The sequence below is a fragment of the Castor canadensis genome, chromosome 11 (assembly GCF_047511655.1).
Source record: "Castor canadensis chromosome 11, mCasCan1.hap1v2, whole genome shotgun sequence".
NCBI lineage: Eukaryota > Metazoa > Chordata > Mammalia > Rodentia > Castoridae > Castor > Castor canadensis.
The window spans coordinates 127,354,944-127,368,907 of NC_133396.1; the positions used below are offsets into that span (position 1 = coordinate 127,354,944).

Sequence of the window (13,964 nt, forward strand, 5' to 3'; positions counted from 1 at the left end):
TTTCTTTTTTTTTTTGTGGAGCTGGGGTTTGAACTCAGGAGCTTTCACTTGCTAGGCAGGTGCTCTACCACTTGAGCCACGCCTCCAGTCTGTTTTTTTTTTTTTTTTTTCTGTACAACAGAAAATGCACTGTGTTAATGTTGGATCTTTCCATATGAACCTACAGGGCTGGAACGGGGGGTTAAGGATTGTCAGCCCAGAATTCTGCCTTTAGACAAACTGTATAGAAATAATTCAACCCAAAAGTTGGTATTAATGGAAAAGATTATCTAGGCACGATCACTCGAGATTTTTTTTTTTTATGGGATTGGGTTTTGAACTCAGGACCTCACACTTGCAAAGCAGATAGGTCTACCACTTAAGCTACATCTCCAGTCCATTTTGTTCTGGTTATTTTGGAGATGGGGGTCTTATGAACTATTTGAACTCTTTGCCTGGGCTGGCCTCAAACCATGATAATCTCAGCCTCCAAAGTAGCTTAGATTACAGGCATGAGTCACCAGTGTCTGGCATTCTTCAGATTTTTTAATGCAGTATGAATTTTTGAAATTACTGTAAAAGGCCATAGTGGTAGACATTCTGGAAGTTACAAAAATGCATGACAGTTGGGTTCCAGCCTTCCAAAGATCTTTCTTCATTGCAGTACAGTTGAATTTCTCTTTTGTAGTCTTTCCCCCAGATTAAATAGCTTTAGAATCCACTAAATACTCATTTTCTCCGAGAGAAACAAGGAGAGAACATCTCTCCTACAGAACAAGATGTTTCACAAAATCTGCTGGTCTGATTGTAATGAATGCCACATCTGGGTGTCTACTTATTATTTTGTCATGTGACTGAGAACCCATCTTTGACATCATAGCCGTTTCATAGCAACCTTCATCGGCCTAAGCAAACAGCGAGCTCCTCTGTTCTATTGGGTAAAGGGAACGGGTGGAGAGTTGGCTGCATCTTATATCCTCCCACTCAGCCAACATCTTGTTGGGTCCCTTTGGGAAAAGGGAGGACCTGCCATAGGGAGAGGAGCTGCCTCTGACAGCCTCACTGGCTCAGTGAAAGGGCATCTTGACCCTGTATTCATGGATTATCATTCCTCTTTCAAATTCCTTACACACCAAAAGTGTTTCACACTTTTCAGAGTTTTCAGATATACTGTATTATTTGATGCTCAAAGTGACCTTCCTGAAATAGGAAGATCTTCATTCACAAAAAAGGAAGTAGAAATTTTGAAAGGGTAAGTTACTTGCCTGCCAGATCAGAGTTGACAGTCCTTTCTATAGAAGGTTTAGGAACATTCATAAGAAGTAAGTCAAGGTATTGAACTTGAACTTTTTTTTTTTTTTTAAGACTTTAGTATTTGTTTTCTTATTTAGTCAAATTTGGGAGTTTGGAACCCTTAATTTAAGTCTCACAATTTGGAGAGGAGGAGAGGAATGTAACTTCAGCGTGGATTTGGAGTAATTAGGAAATTCATTTCAGTTTCCAAAGTCTTTGTCTAAGAAAGCTGTGGATTTAAATTCACTAAGAGCATAAGAAGAGTTCAGACTGGTAAGGTGGGCATAGACAGTAAATCAACAGTAACATTGTGATTTTTTTCTGCCTTGTGGCCTCACCCGTGAATAAGGATTGGAACCTCTGCATTTGCTTGCATTGTTTTGTTGTCAGTGCATGCACTGTATCTCGACTTCAAAGGCTATTCCATGTTGAAGGATTAAGCTGTGATACTGTAGAGGATTTGTCTGGAATACGTGCGGTGCTGGCCGAGGGTGATGAAATACCTACTAAGACCATGAAGGTTTTGGCCACTAGTTTCATCCTTGGGAGCCTGGTGTTGGCCATCTACCTGCCTCTGGTGGTGACTTCATCTAAAACACTGGCCATCCCCAAGAAATTGCAAGAAGCTGTGGGAGAAGTTATTGTCAATGCTACAACTTGTACTGTCACCTGTGGCCTTGGTTATAAGGAGGAGACCATCTGTGAGGTGGGCCCTGATGGGGTGAGGAGGAAGTGTAAGTCCCAGCGCTTGGAGTGTCTGACCAACTGGATCTGTGGAATGCACCATTTCACCATTCTTGTTGGGGAGGAATTTGAGCTTAGCTGTCTGAGTTCAGACATCCTAGAGATCGGGCAGGAAGCTTTCCGCTTCACCTGGAGACTCGCGCGGGGTATCATCTCGATTAACGATGAGGTCTTCAAACCCTTCCGAGCCAACTCCTACTTTATAAGATTTAAACCTGCTCAGGAGTATGACTGTGGGACATACCGCTGTGACGTACAGCTGTTAAAAAACTTACGACTTGTCAAGAGGGTCTATTTTGGGCTGAGAGTCCTTCCTCCGCAATTGGTGAACCTGAATTTCCAGCAGTCCCTAACTGAGGATCAGAAGTTACTAGATGAGGGCTTGGAAGTTAATCTGGATAACCATTCCAAGCCTTACCACCCAAAGTGGCAAAAAAAGGTAGCCTCAGCCGTGGCCGTAGGCATTGCCATTGGAATGGTTGGTGGCGTGTTGGTGAGCATTGCTCTCTGCAATGTGCTGAGGGGGATCTCTAGCAATGACAGCCTCAAGAGCTTACGAGCCTTGTTCCTGGGGAACTGGCTGCCCAGGAAACCAAGCTTTCTTTTTAGGAGAGTGTTCTGGCTGCCGGATAGTGGACTGGCTGAGAAGAAGGGCTCCCATGCCCAAAAGGCTGGGTGAGGGATGTGCAAGGATCTCCAGCTTCCTCATGTCCCAGATGGATCTCCCTGCCAGCAGGTACTCAGGAATCTGACTTGCAGCCATCATTCCTCTCCTGGGAAGAGTTCTGTCTCCCAAGCTTGCATTCATTTTTCTAGTTTTTACAACTCATACGCCTCACACCTCCGTCTCCTCTCTTCTGAGCAGTGTATTCATGGAGGAGAATGTAAACTAGCTGGTTTAGTGAAAACTTCTTTCCCTTCTTCAATAAAAAATAATTCACAGTAACTGTATGGAATCCTATCCTTTTCCTTTCTTTCTCTTTAAACTTTCTTGTATTTTGTCTCGATTGTCCCATAGTCAGCCTGGCTTTCATTTTCCTTGGGTTTTTAGAATAGACATCGAACAAATTGCTTTGTTTGGAGCATATGCCCATGTGATAGAGGTTGTTAGTGACACCTGACTCAGATGTGTAATAGACAGTCACTAAATGTAAATAGATTATCTGTCCTCCCCAGGTGAAACTTCTTTGTTCAGTGTTAAATTGAATTTCCTGGCAAAACATGAGGTCCTGTGTCTGATCATTGCAGTTCCTTGCCTTACTCCCTGCTACTTCCCTTTTCACTCTTCCAGTGTCCTGAAGTTCCTGTACCTGGAAAAGTCAAGTGTATTGGTTTCTTACAGCAGCCAAGACTCCCAAGAGAGGACTAGGACCTTCATTCCTCCATAGGAAAGCCAGTCTCAGACCCTCAGGGACCATTCAGACTGTCTGAAGTAACTGGCTTATGCCACCACCAGGGAAAAAGGCTCTTGGTTGTCAGCTGAGCTGAGTCAATTGAGAGAATCGCAATATTTCTTCCCTTACCTTTCCTGCTACAGGAATAGCAGAAACAAAGACCAGTGGTTCTCTCCTCTGGCCATGTGGCAGAATCACCTGGATGACTAAAAACTAAAGATACCTGAGCCCCAGCCCAAGGATGCTAATTCAGTTTAAATTATGCCCCAAAGACCTTTATTTTTAACTTAAATAAAATTTTCAAACACAGAGAAATGTTGAAAGGTTTAGTGACCATCCATAGACCCTTTGTCTGGATTCATCAGTTGTTAACCTTTTGTCACAATTATCTCTCTAAAATATATATTGATTTTGCCATGCCATTTGAGAGCTAGTCACTAACATTGTGACCGTATATTTTTAAATCAGGTATGCAGCGCCTAATAAATACATTTTCCTGCATAACCACAGTGCCTTTGTCATATCACACCTAGGAAAATTAACACTCCCCAGTCTTACATATAGCTTCTCTTCAGCTTTCCCAATTTTCAAAATCTTAAAGCTTTTTAAATTTAATTTCTGATCCAGCATCAAATAAAGGTTCATGTTCAATTATTTTCGCTTAAGTCTCTTAATTTTCATCATATCCCCTGTAGTTTGTTTCTCATGATGTTGGATTTTATTGAAGAGCCTGGCTAGTCCAGTTGTTTTGGATGATGTGCTACAGTCTGGATTTGTTAATTTCTCATGATTGGATTCACGAAGAGTGAATTCATTTTTGACAAGTACATAGATATGATCTTACTGTATCATACCAGGAGACTCATTTTAGATTGAGCAACTATTGGAGAAAATAAGCTACATAGATGGAGATAGTGAGTACAATGCATCTTTTTTTTTTTTTCAAAGTTTCATAGCTCTGGTGCATAGATAAGCAAGAACCACCAGCCTAGGCATGTGTACTGGGGGTCATCTTTACTGTTGCTGTTATTTTGCAAAGATCTTACATTTTCTGCACACCTTTATCCCCATTCCATCCACCTCAGATGGGAAGGATTTCTATGTAATAGAGCAAGTTCACTGACCCTCTATAAGCCTCATCTTTGAAACAGGTGTTTGTGAGGGCCCAGTGAGATCTTATGAGGTAAACTGCTTTACAAATGGCAAGTACTAGAGTTTGGGTATGTCACTGATAATGCTGTTTAGCCCAATACCAAATAGTTTGCAGAAGCATTCAGGAGACAGCTTGCTAAACTTTAAAGGTGATGATGAAACAGCCTCTTACTTTGTATGTAATGCACTCAGTGTACATTGTTGAGGGGCATTGCTTCCATCAGGAGAGACTGAGACCCCAAAAGGGCTATATAACTTTTCTAGCATTCTGTTGCAAGTGGGATGGACACAGCTTTTGGTTTATAACCTGCTATACTTTGACCTCTTGAATTTTGACTCAGGGTATAAAGTCACCAGATACGTTAGATTCAGATGAGTTAGTAGAGACAAAAACTTGGCTCAGTTCATAGAGTTCTCTGCATGTATTCTGCCTCTGGAGGTTCAAGGAGAGGCTGACTGAAGTTTGGACTTCAGAATGGCCAGCACTCCCAACGTCCCCCCTTGGGTACCAAGTAGAAGAGAGGCCTCTGTTGCAGTGTCATACTGTTGTCTGTGTGGGCCCCTTCTCAAGCTGAACAGCCCCCACGCAGAGAGCTAAGCACAGAGTAGAGGGTCTTCCACTCACTGTCCTCTCTCCGTTCTTCAAACCGCTGTGGGACCAAGCATGAAGCCCTACTCACTTCACAGTGAAAAAACTCAAACTCAGGGTCATGTGAGTATATCCGTGCCTGATCACATTTGTGATATGAAAGAATGTTGGCTGGAAGCTGGTCGTTCTAACCCTTTGGGTGTTGTAAACAGAAAGTGGAAGTAGCAGCCAAGTCTGGGCCAGTTGGGGATCACTACTTTCTGTGGTCCCTTTGGGACCACTGACTCAGCACCTGTAAGTGCATTAAAAATCAGAAGTGGAAGCCGTTCCATCACACAGCACTGTTGCCTAGTATGGGTTAAGAAAAGCTGGCCCAGGCTGGCAAGATGCATGCTGTGCTTTGCTTCAACCTGGTTGCAAGTCTCCTGGCCTGTTTTCCCCCTCCTAGGACTGAACAAAGCAGTATGGACTATACACTGAAACCCCCTTAGAGTTGACGGTGTGAAGGGCAGAAGCACTGGAGAGAAGCCTCTAGAGTCACAGAACAGATCAGGGAGGTGTGCTTCAGCCAGGGGGTAAGAACAGCCACAGCTGCTGCAGCCACCTCAGCAGATTGAGAAATCATCTTTATTTAAGAACTGCCTGCTACCAGAGTCAATAAATAACTACTGTTACAAGTACAAGAGCAAAAACAGTGGGCTGTTGGGGGTGGCTTCATTTGGACAAGGACTGTCAAGTCGGTGGTCTGACAAAGCCCTAGCATTTGCAGAGCTCTGAGCAGGGTAGGCCCTAAAGTGGTGCTAAGATGGAGGCCTCTTGGGCCAAGACTGGATGGATCCTATTGAAGGGCACAAACTGCCTTAGGCCCTGAGGCTGCCTGGGGCTCCAGGCAAAGCTGTCTGACCCATTTTGTTCCTTTTCATTTTCTTCTATTGTCCTGCTTTCCAGAGCCTAAGACCACAGATAAAAGTTCATGAGCTGCTCCCCAGCTACCAGACACCTATTTCCTTGGAGCTCTTTGAAGTCCCTTGGAAAAATGCCCATCTGGTCCCACTTACACTCCTCCAGGAGCCTCTTAGGCCCTGGTTCACGCTGAACTAGGGAGACGGCACCACACCTGTGCCAGTGACAGATGTGAGGCCATTGCTCTCCCTCTGACATGCAGGAGTTATGTTGGCAGTCTCAGTTTGACCAGGAGGAGAAAAGATGCCTCTGTTGCTGGGGAAGGGAAAAGGGAAGTAAACTGATCTCAGCCACATTGATCTTGTGAGTGCAGGCTGAATGACTCTTGGGAGTACTGAGGGGCAGTGCCCACTGGGAAAGGCACTGGGCTGTAAGCACAATTCCTGGGATGAGCCTTCCATTTTCCTGGCCTCCTCTAAGATGCAGGGACCACAGCAGATGGTGTCCCTAAGACTTTTCCTGTGCAGAACACCTGAGCTCTAGAAGAACTTTCAGCATTTCCCACCCCTCAAGTCTCTTTACTTGATCTAAACACCACTCCAACATTGTCAAAATTCTTCCAAATTCCTTTGAAAGAAGCTGCTTTCTCCAACTTTTTCTGCTGTCTTAACTTTAGCCTCTCCTGTTGTGACTTTATCAAAACAAAAAGAACCCCCAAGCCCTCCCCCATAGCCTGGCTACTCCCTGTTACCATCTCTATCATTTGCTGCTCTAAATGGAAGTAGAGGCTGACCGTGAAGAGTCTGGACCCCATGTGGAGAGAGCTTTCCTCTCCTCTTTTCCCTCAGTACACTGTCAGAGCAACAAGGACCCAGCACTATAGCCTGAGAACAGCGCAGACATATCTGCAGACTGTCTCTGTACTTAGTCCTCATTGCCAGGCCACTAAGCTATAAGGCAGGAAGGGACTCAGAAATCATCTAATCCAAGCAAGCTCACATCCAAGGCACCCGAGCCGTACCATTTTACACCCTCACACGTTCTCAGGTCACCTACTGTCTTATTAAACCTTAATCAGCGCTTTACCTGAAACCTCTGGCTGCAGGAGCACCTTCCCCTTAACATAGTTCTGTATCCATCCAAACATTGCGCCTGTCAGTGGTTAGGTTGGGATTTCTCATACCGGGTCTCCCAGTAGGTTGCCTTCCTCCCTTTCTCACGGACCTCGTTAGAAGTAAGGTACTTAGTCTCTATTCTCTAATGGCATAGAGGCTGCAGCCTCCCACTTCTTTGGCTAGGTCCTGTGCCAGTCCAGCTCATCCCCTGCCCAGCAGCTACACACCTGTCTCCCTACCTCCAGTGCAAGGCAGTAAGGAAAGAATCAGATAAACCTCGGGAGAACGGTTCTTTCAGCGGCTCCCTTCTGACACAGCCAGCGAAGGACAAGGAAAGATGCCAATTTTGGGGTCAATAAGGGACAATGGCCACATAGCTTGAATCCCTAGCACACTTGCATGAAGGGGAGGGGCCAAAAACAGGTAAGGAGGATGTGATCAGACATTCCCAGGGAAGCAGTCCTGGACTGGGGCTAAGTCAGTCTGGGGATGTCAGGGAAGAAGGTATGTGAGCTTACATTTTAAAAAAATTGTAGTGGATAAACATTAACACAAAACCTGCCCAGGAAAATAGAGCAGGACTTAAAAGTTTAAAAAACCATAACAAAATAGAGCTCTAGCTGTAAACTACAGAAAACAGGCTCTGGAAGCTGCAGGGGCACGTGCCCTTTGAGATACCTGTCCTGCAGCTCCTATAGGCAAAGGCCACCTGTCAGAGCATAGGCTTTGGGGTTTCCTGGTTGTGCTGCCACTGTTGCCTGGACTTAGGGACTCTGTCCTTGCTTTGGCCTCTTCTTGAAGTAAGGGTGAGGGGGAAGGGAGACTTCAAGCCAGCACTGCATGTTGAGTTCCCAGCAGAAGCCAGGCTCAGAAGCAAAGAAGGCTGGACATCTGGAACTGTCCATGCCCTGGGCTGGGCTCAGCCATGCATCTTCAGAATCGCCACCATGAACCCCTTGAAGCAGATGCTCAGCCCACACTGGCCTTAGTCATCTTAGTAACCAGCTGTAGCTGTTCAGCACTGCCTCCTTCCTCCACATGGACAGAACCTTGGAGAAGACTTGAATTCTTATCTCAGCCCTGTCATTTATGGACCGTGTGACCTTGGAAAGTCCCTGGTCCTCTCTAGACCTTCACTTTCTCATCTGTAAAATGCAGGGTGTGGACAAGTTGAAGTCTAAAGCCTCTTCCAGCTCTGGTGGTCTGTCTGTGACTGGTAATGTGCCCCGATCTTCAAGGCAGAAGGCCCCCTTTATTAACCCTTTTTTTCTTCTGGGGAATCAAGAGGGGGTCCAGGCAGTCTGGGGAGGAGGTGTGGCCAGGCCATCCAGGGTATTCCTGGAAGCAGGAAGGGCCATATTGGTGCTGGCCCTTCTCAGTAGCATCCCTAATTCCAGGACAAGAATGAACACTGCACTGAGGCCTGGTGTCAGAGGCCTGCAGGTGTGGGAGGCACAGACAGCTGTGGCTCTGCTGCAGAGCTGGAGGAAGACAGGGGCATATGGCTGACTGTCTCCTGCCCACACCCTGGAGGGGCCCTGCAGGGTGGGTCTTGATGGGGGGGGGACCTCCCCAAGACAAGCCCTTCAGTTACCCAGCCACCTGAAGTGGCTCTGTCACTGGGAGTGACAGGGTTGCATTGGCAGTGTTGGCTGAGAGGGACGTATCAACCTGGATGGTTACTGGGCCTGAGCTGGTGTCCCTTGCCAACCAGGTGTCCCAGCCTCTCAGCCTTTTGAGCTCTGACCTCCAGCAGCCCGGGCCTCAGGCTCCTGGACCCAGGCAGCAGAGTCTGGTTCTTAGCCATCCTGGCAGGTAGGGCCACTAGGGATTCATGGAAGTCAATGCCAAGTCCAGCTGTGCTACAACTCAAGCAGAGCACTAGGACAAGTATTGGTCCCAGGGTGTGCCCTCTCCTTAGTAGAGGGAGGCTGATGTTTCGTCCCACTTCTTCAGCCCAGCCCCTTCCTGCCTGTGTTCCTGCTGGGCCTAGGGCTCTGCTCTCAGGTGGCAGAGTGCACACATGGTCCCAGAGTGTCAGTTCTGCAGATGTGAAGATACATATTAAAACCCCTTCTTCTCATAGGCTTGTCCCTTCTGTCCAGGACCCCTAGGAGCCCAGGCATCAGGTTACGTATCAACATGAAAGTCACTGCCCATGCCTCTCCATTTAAAGAAAAAAAAATCCTTGCACGGTTCTATCCTGTGACAGAATACGAAATACCCTGCCTCCTACAAAAACGGTACTGATTAAAGTAGGTGTTTAAAACCGACCACACTCGGGCACAGTATTGGGGCCACCTTGGCATCAGGAGGTGGCTGGGGGCCAGCTGGCTGTGTCCTTTGGAGGTGGGTATCCAACTCTGGGGCGGGGGCAGCACCGAGATCAGAGCTCCAGGTAGCCTAGGAGAAGCAACATCACCGTGGAGTGGGAGAGCATGGGGCGGGAATGTGGGGCTGGCCGGGCTGCTGCGTTCTCCACCATCATGCTTGTGCCTGAAACCAGCAGCAGAAATGTGGGGCTGAGTCAGTGGGCTGGGGCCACCCAGTCCCACCCTCGCAAAAGGATCCTGACCTTTCCTAAAGAGACACAGATGGTGGGCCTTAAGTGCCTGTGACTGCTGGTGTTCTCAGTCCTACCCTACAGCATTAGTGTACTAATTATTAGTACTAGTACTAGTCTAGTCTCCTTCTGTAGCCCATCAAACACACACACCCACTTCCCTGGCCCTCAGGGAGATTTTCAGGGTGGGAAAGAGACAGTGGCAGGAGCACTACTCCGGCTCCCGCCTGCCTTTCCCTTTCCCCTTGGGGTCGAGGTTGGAGTTGACTTAGGTGGGAGTGATCCCTTCCCGAGGCACCTGAGTCAGCCTCGACACTCCAGGGGGATAAGGTCAGGGAGATGCAGTACCTCCATTCCTCACGATGTGGACTTCCGCTGGGATCCCGTCACCTCCGGGCCCTGTGGTCCGAATCTGCACCAGGGCGTGGCCAATGTCTTCAGGTACTGGGATTTCTATCCAGTTCTTGCTGGTGAGGTGGAGTGTGGGGGTTGGGTGTAAGTCATTCTGGTACAGCATCTGTGGGAAGAGTTCAGGGTGCACTTTCCTTACAGTTGGGTGGATCCTCTGTTTTGATCAGCTGTAAGCACTGGGAGGAGCCTCTACAGTTCCCAACCCTTGAAGTTTTGCCTCCTCACCCTTCCTCTGATTTCTCATTGGCCAAGCCAAAGGGAGGCAAGCGTGTGGGGAGACTCCTGAGGCTAGAAGGATTCCTTGCAGCCCGTTACTGCCTCTGAAGCCCTGCCTTTCCACAGCCATCCCATCTGTCCATGTTTTCTAGTCTCCACTGCAAGCCACAGTGCCTCAGGCCACAAACTCTTTGCTTCTGTCTTACTCAGATCTCTTTGTCAATGGGTGGAAGCCTTCCATGTTCACCGTAAAGTCAGAAGCCATTCCTCACCATTCCAGGCCTGGTGGGTCCCTCCCTTACCTTATAGCCAGTGATTACAGACTCATTTCGGAGAGGGACCACAGGGTCCCACTTAATGCTGAGACTGGAGCTCGAGAAGGTCCAGGAGATGTTGCCAGGAGGTCTCTGTGGTGCTGCCAGGGGAGGGAGAGTTGGAGAGACTTCCACATGGTACTCCAGCTTGTCCCTCACTCTTAGCCAGCCCCTTTCTGAATGTCTACCTGTACAGCAGTAACATCCAGAACATTCTGTCACCACTGCCTAAGAAACAAAGCCCTTGACATTTCAAAAATTGGAGAAGAGAGAGGCTCTTCAAAGGCCTCTACCTCTATGCTCGGTGGCTCTCCACCTTGCTTCGTCTAGCCCAGGGCGTGTGGCACGGCAAGTGTCTTATGATTGGAGTTTACCACTTAGTACACAATCTGCAGCCATAACGCACACCCCCACCTCGCCCCTGGTAGACAGACTCACGGGGTTTCGTGGTTGTGGCGTTGGCAGGAGGACTGGCAGGCCCAGTGCCTGCCCGGTTGTAGGCCCGCACAGTCACATGGTACTTGGTATTGGGGTGCAGGCCAGTGACCCGGGCAATGGTGTCCAGCCCTGCAGTCCTCACTCGGTCAGCAGCTGCCTCTTTGTCACCAGCTTTCCAGTAGCGTATCTGAAGAGGGCAGAATGTACTAGGGTTTGTGGCAAAGCCCAGGATATAAGGACTACCCTGGGCCTCTCCCCTACCACCATTTTCTGTTCCTCTCCTGCTCACTTTGGCTCTGTGACCCGGATGCTAGACCATGAGCACCCAGAGAGCAGGGACACGTGAATGTAAGTCCCTGAGTTTCTGGGTGCCCAGCAGAGTGCCTGGTCCAAGGCAGATGCTCAAAACATGGGCTAAATGTGGAGCAGGGGATAGAGGAGTGAGCAGGGGTGAGAAAGGCCCAGACAACAATGGCCTGCTTAGACCCAACCCATCTTGCTAAGTCAGGGTCTACCATGGGAAGAAGTGCACGTTTGTAAGTGCCAAGTAGCTCAGATCCCTAGCAAGCTTAAAATGGTTGCCCAGTAAATGTGACACCATTTCTTTTCTTTCCTGTTTTCTTCCCTTCCCCTGCCTCCCTCCCTCCTGCCCTCTTTCCCTTCCTTCTTTTTTTCTTTCTTTTCTTTTCTTTCTCTGTTTCTGACATGTTCTCACTATATAGCCCAGACTAGCCTTGAACTCACAATCCTGCTTCATCCTGTGCACTTGGATTACAGGTGTGGACAACCAGGCCTGATGGAAAGCCATTTGAATAGTAGTCATATTTAGACCTGCTAAATACTTTTCCAAATCAAGGGCTGAGTTTGGAATTACCTCTTCCCCATGGCATGTCTAACCTATTGTGCTAAAATCAGAGCTGTCCCTGCTGGAGTGAATGCACACCATCATGGGGAGGCCCAGCTTATAGGTTCTCCTTCCTTCTTTCCCTCCCTCTTCACCTGTCTGGCTGAGTCAGCAGTAGACCCAGGGTTCAGGCCAGAACTCTGCTGGGCCCAGAGTTCCCCGGAGACAGGAGGAGCAGGAGGTGCCTGAAGGGTCATGCAGAAGGGGATGATGGGCTCTGGCATGAAGGCAGATGGCTCCTCCTCCCCAGCCCCAACTCCCAGGCCAACTTCTTAGTATCCAAGACAGCTCAGGCCATGCATTGACTTCAAGACTGTAACTCTGGCTTCCCCAGTGGGTGTAAGCCATGGGATCTTTGTGAAGTTTGCATCTGCAGAGTTCCACAGACTGTGTGCTCCATTTGCCATGCCCATGACAGAGTGGTCTCAGCAGCAGTGACTAGTGAGCTGTCTAGGCTAGAGGTTCCTACCTAGCCATGAAGCCCCAGCCCCCCTTCTTCTCCCCACCCCAGGTTGATGCTCACCTCATACCCCAGGAGGATACCATTCATGTCCTGATTCACCGGTTCCCAGGTCACATTCATCTCTGAGGATGATACTCCCTTGGCCCAGACCTTGGTCGGGGCCACCCTGGGCTCTGGGGACAGATACAGACTGAGTGTGGATTCCCTGTGTCTTACAGGACAGCCCTGGTCAAGGACTGTGTTTGCTTGGGTTTTGGAGGAGAGCCCAGGACCCAGGCCAAGTGGGAGTTCCCAGAGCATCCGGGCCCTGCTGCTCTTCCCAGAGGGGCTCCTTCCTCTGTCCCCACCCCAGGGGTTACAAGGTGGTCAAGGCCACAGTGGGGCCAGCGGCTGAACACACAGGTGTCCTCTCCACCTCCTACATGGAGTGGAGCAAGTGTGAGCAGCAGCCTCCCCGACCCACACCCCTGGGAGGCGCGCAGGGCTGGAACCCACGTGGACCCGGGCGGCCCACCTTCCTCCGCGGAGTACACGAGCGCCGTGAGGCTCTCCGGCCCATCCCCACGGCGGTTGTAGCTGCGGATCTTGACCTCAAAGGGCGTGTAGGGCCGGATGCTGTCGTTGCTGTAGACGAAGTACTGCGCGTCGGCGCCGGGCACGCGCGCGGTCTGCCAGCCGGTGCTGCCCTGCCTGCGGAAGGACAGCAGGTAGCCGAAGCCATCTCCATTCTGGTACTCCCGTGACACAGGCTGAGGGCAAGAGCGTGGCGTGGGCCAGGGATCGCGGTCGCGTGTCCCTGCCCATCCTTTGGCTCCACCCCTGTCACCAGGAGGGGGTGACCTGGGACACAGGTGGCCGCCGATGTGGCCTCAGGCTGCAGCAGATGCGCGTGAGGGGCAGAGGGGCAAGAGGAGGGGATGGGGAAGGGCCACTGGTGGCTTTTGAGTCAGAACTGCGCAGTGGTCCTTTCTGCGCACTGCTCAAGCGGGGGAGGAGTCGGGAAGGGAGGAGGAAGGGGCAGGGCTGTCCCTCTCTCCAGAAGAGGAGGGGGAGGGGGGCATTTGTGCTCTGACCCTGCGGCTTACAGTCCAGTTGACGATGAGCTCTCCCGGGGCTCCGCCTCCTCCGCTGAGTCCTGAGGGTGCCACCGAGGGAGCTGTCAGGGGCCAAGGGATGGAGATGTGGCTCATTAATGGACAACCAGGGAACAAAGTGCCTGTAGAGCACCTTAGGATGGAGCCACCATTTCAAAGACATCCTGGTTTGTCCTCCAGCCCTTCTGCTATGGCTGGAGTTACTGATCAAGTCCCATCTCTGCTCATCTTCTAGCTGTGTTTCCCCAGGCAAGTTACTTAAGCTTCCTGGGCCTCCTTCTCCCCCTACCACGAAGATGGTAATGTCTCTCACAAAAGGCTGTAATGACAATGAAATGAAAGAGCAGATGTTCTCACATATAGGGGTCTCCACAAATGATCACCACCATCCT

General features: G+C 49.5%; 2 protein-coding genes across 3 annotated transcripts in view; one reads left to right on the forward strand and one right to left on the reverse strand.

Annotated features, from left to right (window-relative positions):
• Positions 1 to 55: 55 nt before the first annotated feature.
• Positions 56 to 5,661, forward strand: Tmem81 (transmembrane protein 81). Its single transcript, XM_074048525.1, has one exon. It carries the CDS (start codon positions 1,787 to 1,789, stop codon positions 2,693 to 2,695), a length of 909 nt encoding a protein of 302 aa, XP_073904626.1. The 5' UTR covers positions 56 to 1,786; the 3' UTR covers positions 2,696 to 5,661.
• A 98-nt stretch (positions 5,662 to 5,759) lies between these two features.
• The window catches only part of Cntn2 (contactin 2), a 30,952-nt gene continuing 22,747 nt past the window's right edge, over positions 5,760 to 13,964 (reverse strand). The window contains exons 17-23 of one of the 2 annotated variants that reach the window (XM_074048521.1): positions 13,564 to 13,634; positions 12,993 to 13,227; positions 12,539 to 12,651; positions 11,112 to 11,298; positions 10,662 to 10,861; positions 10,081 to 10,249; positions 5,760 to 9,665 (exon numbers count right to left, since the gene is read on the reverse strand). In XM_074048521.1, coding sequence (XP_073904622.1) covers positions 9,556 to 9,665; positions 10,081 to 10,249; positions 10,662 to 10,861; positions 11,112 to 11,298; positions 12,539 to 12,651; positions 12,993 to 13,227; positions 13,564 to 13,634 — 1,085 coding nt within the window. In that variant the 3' untranslated portion in view covers positions 5,760 to 9,555. The remainder of the gene's footprint in view (positions 9,666 to 10,080; positions 10,250 to 10,661; positions 10,862 to 11,111; positions 11,299 to 12,538; positions 12,652 to 12,992; positions 13,228 to 13,563; positions 13,635 to 13,964) is intronic. The other variant, XM_020184284.2, reaches the window with a different exon arrangement.

What these genes read in the sequence shown, in the direction of transcription:
- Tmem81 (XM_074048525.1), top strand. Translation starts at nt 1,787, where the DNA reads ATGAAGGTTTTGGCCACTAGTTTCATCCTTGGGAGCCTGGTGTTGGCC.